The sequence below is a fragment of the Pavona decussata genome, unplaced genomic scaffold, assembly GCF_977016875.1.
Source record: "Pavona decussata unplaced genomic scaffold, jaPavDecu1.1 SCAFFOLD_286, whole genome shotgun sequence".
Lineage (NCBI taxonomy): Eukaryota > Metazoa > Cnidaria > Anthozoa > Scleractinia > Agariciidae > Pavona > Pavona decussata.
Genome location: NW_028145687.1, coordinates 744960 through 750981, shown reverse-complemented (window position 1 = coordinate 750981; position 6022 = coordinate 744960). Strand labels below are relative to the sequence as shown.

The 6022-nt window shown below is 47.6% G+C and overlaps 1 protein-coding gene and 1 pseudogene across 1 annotated transcript; both read right to left on the bottom strand.

Moving 5' to 3' along the window:
• Positions 1-280: 280 nt before the first annotated feature.
• On the bottom strand, positions 281-2746 carry LOC146455072 (uncharacterized). The gene has a single exon (XM_085094724.1). The coding sequence runs from the start codon at positions 2744-2746 to the stop codon at positions 281-283; it is 2466 nt and encodes an 821-aa protein (XP_084950850.1).
• Positions 2747-2873: 127 nt separating this feature from the next.
• LOC146455071 (uncharacterized) lies at positions 2874-6022 on the bottom strand (annotated as a pseudogene).

Genomic DNA, 6022 nt, shown 5'->3' with positions numbered 1-6022 from the left:
CTGAAAACTTATGCAAAGAAAACTGGCTTAAAAAGGGTAAAAAGGAGTGACAGAAAGGCTATTTACATACATAATGAACTATAAAGGTGTGGGGGCGAAAGGTATGAAAGATGTAGCACACACAAATAAAACAAAAGCAGGTGAAAAATTAGCCGCGCAGAAAAAGCTATAACTCGTTGTAGCACACCGGCCCCCGAAAGGCGCATATAAGAAAGCCTTTCCAAAAAAAACTAAGGTGTTCATAATGTCTGAGTTCAGTTATTTAACATCACTGTCCAGGTTAGTCTCTTTCAAATAAAGCCCCTTCTAAAAGGCAAAGTTTCCGCACGTCGCTTCGTAGAACCGAGGAGGCCGTCCTGACCAAGACCTGTCTCACGAAACCGTGCTTGTTAGGAAATACTTCTTGAACAATACCCTTCGGCCAAAATCCGCGAGGCGAAGCTTCGTCAACGACTAGAACCAAGTCACCAACAGCCAAGCTTGGGCGTGGACGGAGCCATTTCTGTTTTAGCTGAAGAGCCGGTATGTATTCGCGTATCCAACGGTTCCAAAACACATCAGCTAAATAATGTGCTTGCTTCCAACGCTTAGACGCATAAGACACGACATCACTGATTTCTGTTGGAGACTGACAGACATTTGGACGAAGCAATAGCAACTTGCTCGGGGTCAAGGGTTCGAGGTCCTGCGGGTCACTAGACGGTGGCGTGAGAGGGCGATCGTTAAGGATCTTCTCAACTTCTGCCATGAAGGTAAGGAGAGTCTCGTCATCGACCAGTTGAACGTCTAAGAGTGAGCGGAAAATCTTGCGTATGGAACGGATTATTCTTTCCCAGACTCCGCCAGCATGACTTGCTAACGGTGGATTGAAGTGCCACGGAACGCCTCGTCTTCTGAGACAATTGTCGATTCGGTCGATGTTCCATTTTTTCAAGGCGGTCTTAATTTCTACTTCTGCTCCTCTGAAGTTGGTTCTATTGTCACTAAAGACTTCAACTGGTGAACCGCGTCTGCTGACGAATCTAGAGAACGCTTGTATAAAGAAATCGCTGGTAAGGTCGTGCGCAATCTCGATATGTACTGCTCGGACAGCTAAACACGTGAACAGACACCCGTATCTCTTCACATGACTTCGTTTTAACTTGACAAGAATTGGGCCGAAGTAATCCACTCCCACTGAAGAGAACGGAGGCGACTGTGGGGTTACCCTTGCTCTGGGAAGAGGTGCCATTACTTGCTGACATGGAGGAGCATTCCATTGACGACACTTCAAACACTTCCCAACAACACGACGAACAGCTGAATGTCCCTGAAGAATCCAAAATTTTCGTCTAATGCTGGAGAGGACTTGGTTTGCACCCACATGGCCTTCTGCTTCGTGATACTCTTTAACAATTAGGTCGGTGACGTAATTCTTGCCAGGCAGAATCATTGGGTGTTTGGCGTCGAAACTAATAGGTGCCCTTTCAAGACGTCCTCCGACGCATATGATACCATTATGGATGAACGGACTCAGCTTACGTAGAGGACTGAGGTAACCCACGCATGCGAATCTCTTTCTGGATGGACGTGAGAGGCTTGAATCTAGAGAACTTGCTGAACGCTCCTTGGACAGAATTTCTAACTCTTTCGGGAAAGATTGGGCTTGAATGACTTGAACTATTTCTCTTGTCGCACGGGAAATTTCTCCAACTGTCAAATTGCCCACTCGTGGTGCTTTCTGGGACACACGTGACTGAAGGTATTCTCGGAAACGTAGCAACCAGGCGACGGATGCCTGAAGCTTGTTAAAGGAGCAGTGTGTCCGAAGTAGGCGCTCGAGGATGTCTTCTCTTAACACTAAGTGGATTTGTGGCTTTTTCCTTTTCAATTCTGGATCCTCTTCACAACAATCAAGTATCTGGAAAGGGGATTGTGGCCATTCACTCTGATGTCTGCGGAGGAAGGCTGGTCCATTAAGCCAACTTTCAAACTTCTCTGTCTCTAGAACTGACAAACCACGGGAAGCGTAGTCTGCAGGATTGGACTGCGAGTTCACGTACCGCCACTGACATGGTGAGGACGCATCGTGAATTATCGACAATCTGTTAGCCACAAACGTCTGGAACCTCCTTGCCTCGTTACGGATGTACTGAAGGACTATAGTAGAGTCTGTCCAGAACACAGTTTTGTGAACTTGAATGTCAAGCTCGTCTTCGAGGAACTTATGCAATTTCACAGCTACGGTTGCAGCGGTCAGCTCCATTCGAGGAATTGTGATAGTTTTCAAGGGTGCTACCCGTGCCTTTCCAAGGAGTAATCCACTGTGAATATGACCTGAAACATCTACAAGCCGGATATACGATGCTGCACCGTATCCTTTCTCCGATGCATCGCTGAAGTGGTGCAGTTGAACATTAAGGAGGTTGCCAAACCCTCGAGGCTTCATACAACGTGGCCAGCTAACAAGCTTCAGTTTTGGAAGATTATCAACCCAACCACGCCACTCCGTTAGCTTCTCATCAGGAATTTGATCGTCCCAGCCGAAGTCTTGCTTGCACAGTTCTTGAAGGATCATCTTGGCCGGCAATACAAGAGGGGCTGCGAATCCTAGCGGATCGTACACACCAGAAACCAAGGACAATATCCCCCTTCTAGTATCAGCGACTTCTTTCTCGGAGACACGGAAGCTTAATGTGTCCTTCTCGACATTCCACTGGGTTCCCAAGGCTCGATCAATAGGCAAATCTTCAAAATCTAGAGTCATCACAGACGGTGCCCGCTCTGAAGCCGGTATAAACTCAAGAACTTCTCGGCAATTGCTTATCCACTTTGTAAGATGAAACCCGCCTTTGGAAAGCAAGTCCGTCAATTGGTGCACCAATCTTTTCGCATCAGGAACTAAGACCACCGACGTAGAAGTTGCGATAAACTGTGTCAACGGTCTGGACGTCAAATTCACTTTGATTATCACGTGCCGTTTTCCTGAGGGCGAAACTGGCACAACATGGCGATGATTTGGCGCCAAATAGATGTACTAACATCTGATGATCAACAAGATTGTTTGAAGGATTGCCATCTTCCCACCAAAGAAACCGCAGGGCATGACAGTCGTGCGGTGCCACAAGTACCTGGTGGAACATCCGCTCTATGTCCGACATTAGTTCTATGGGTTCTTGCCGGAATCTGAGTAGAACACCTGCGAGATTATTCGTGAGATCCGGACCTTGGAGGAGTTGATCGTTCAAAGAAGTATCACGGAATCTTGCTGCGCAATCGAAAACAACTCTTACTTTCCCAGGTTTTTGGGGATGAAAAACTGGATGATGAGGCAAGTACCACAGTGGTTTGTCATCAACGTAGACTTGGTCGTCGGGAACTCTCTTGGCGTGGCCCCTTGAGATGTAGTCTTCAACAGTCGATCTGTACTTCTCAAAAAGGGGGGTGTCCTTTTGGAAACGTCTTTCTAGGAACCTCATTCTTCGTACAGCAACATCTCGGTTATTCGGTAGGCAAGGAGACTTGAAGCGCCATGGGAGAGGTAACTGATAGTGACCATTTCTAAGGCAGGCGGAACTCTCCAGAATGGCCAGGGCTCGTTGGTCTTCAATTGACATGGCTTGCTTCACACTAGATAAGGACTCATTGAAGTCTGCGTCATATAACCTCTTAAGCTGGCTTGAGATCATCTCTTGGCCGCCACTAATAAAGTTGACATGTACTTCTGAACTCTTGCGATGTTCCAAAGGACCAATGAGTGTCCATCCAAGTAGCGTACGGGCTGCATAAGGCTGCTTTCTTTTACCGCATCTTTTTTCAAATACCCAATGGGCTTCAGGGTTGTCATTACCGATCAGGATCTCCACCTTTTGGTCTTCAAGCTTTGGAAACTCAATGCCGTGTAAATGAGACCATCCTCGAACATCTTCATCGGCTGGTATGCTCCGTCTTGAAACCGGGAGATGGTCCACTGTCCACACTTTGTTCAAATGTATACTGTCATCTGACTTGAGAGCCTTGACGTTCAATTCCACCTCAAAACCGCTTCTGGATCGGTCTTTCTCGTTTACGGTTGTAAGAGAGAACGTCATAGGTTTCCCTGACAAGCCCAGGGTTTCTGCCAAACTATTGGAGCAGAGAGTGATATCCGAGCCATCATCTAGGAAAGCGTATGTCTCTACCTCGGGACCGCCATCCGCACCACTGACTCTCACGGGAACTATACGCAGGCTCACACGAGGTTTTCCGGTACCAATGGCTGCACACTGGCCTTCATCACTAGCTCTGTCAACGTTTACCTTCTCAGGGGTATCCACTGTGGCCCAGTCAGCGGGTTGGTTCGTTTCTTCAAGGACTCTGTCGCCAGGAGGATGCAGCAACGAGTGGTGACGTTTCCCACATCCACTGAAGAGGCAAGCCCTAAATTGCCTGCAGCGCCTTACAAAGTGGTTGCTTCTCAGGCAGTTGATGCATAATCTTTTGTCCAACACAAACTTTCTACGTTCTTCATAGGATTTGTCTCTAAATTTGAAGCATCTCTCGAGATCATGACTACCATTGCAGAACAATCACGTAGTCACAGGAGCTTGCTTGTTTGCATGCTGCTCCGAGCCAAGAGCTTTCTGTGGACTCGGGATAGACGAGGTACCATTTGAACCTTGAGTCGCGAGAGTTGTTACTTTCACCGCAGGGGCATCGTCTGATTTTCTTCTTGCTCTTTGTGCAATCCCTTTGTCTTCATTCGGTCTAGTATCAACCAATTTTCGGAAGGCAGTATTGGCTACAGCGGCTCTCTTTTCCACGAAATCTGTTAGGTGAGAGAACTCAGGTTCGATATCAGCTTCAATCAACTTGCTTGACACTTCTGCCCACTTCGACTGGATGTGAGGTGGCAGGCGCATTACAACCTTTCTGAGAGTGTCCATCGAATTTATATCTGCTTTGTATCGCATATGCTCAGAGCTCATAACGCAATTTCTCATGTCTCTCGCTAGCTGCGACAGCTTCTCGGCATCCGACGCTCGGATTTGAGGTCCCATAACAACTCTTTCAATAAACGCACGCACAATGATGTGTTTCTGGTCAAAATTCTTTTGCAAGATATCTTTCGCTTCGCGGTATCCTTGCCCCGGAGGCAAGATAACACAGTTCTCGATGGCATCTTTTGCGACAGCTGAGCAAAACTGGATCAGGTAGGACAGTCTTTCATCGTCCGCGTTAACTCTACGTTCCACATTGATTTCAAAGCTCTTTATAAATCGAGGATACTTCCTAGGATCGCCATCAAAGGAGATAACTTCTCTTTTCGGCATTTCGAGCCTTTCGAGGCCAGAGGACAAGTAGCGGACTGTTTTTTCCTGCTGTTGGCTCAAAAGGCGCTGAAGGTCTGAGGCTTCAATAACTGCTTCGTTTTTCTTATGATCTCTGGACTCTTTATTTGGTACGACTGCTGGTAGCTCGCGTGACTTAGTTAGAAAACCAGACGAGAATTCATGAGCTTGTCCAGGATCCCTTTCACAAGACTGAAGATATTTTCCAATGGCTTCATCAGGCGTCTGTTTTGGCAATTGATTAAAGGACTCAAATACGCGCTCGGAATCACTGCAAAAATCCACCTCGATCTGTGCCTGGTCAGCCTGAAATCTAGCCTTAAACAGCTCCTTTTCCTTGTCTAGACGCTGCCTCTCGTGCTCTAACTGTTGCAGACGACTTAGGAGCCTTAGTTCCTCTTCAACTTTCTTCACTTGAAGTCTGGCCTTCGCAAGCTTTACCTTGGACGACTGCGAAGCTTTGCTAACTCTCGAGCTACCACGTGAATCCCCGGTGAAAGAACGGGTAAGCCAAACTGAATCGTCATCTGGAAACGTATCATGCGGAATATCGCGTGAACTTTGTGGTGCTGCATCTCGAGGGATCTCGAGAGAAGGGCGTGGGATACCCTCGCGTGGGTATCCCTCGCGAGGACTCTCGCACGAAGAAGGGTGTGGCTGATTTCCCACGAACACACTGTCACGAGGAACCACGCGTGGGCCCTCGCGCGGAG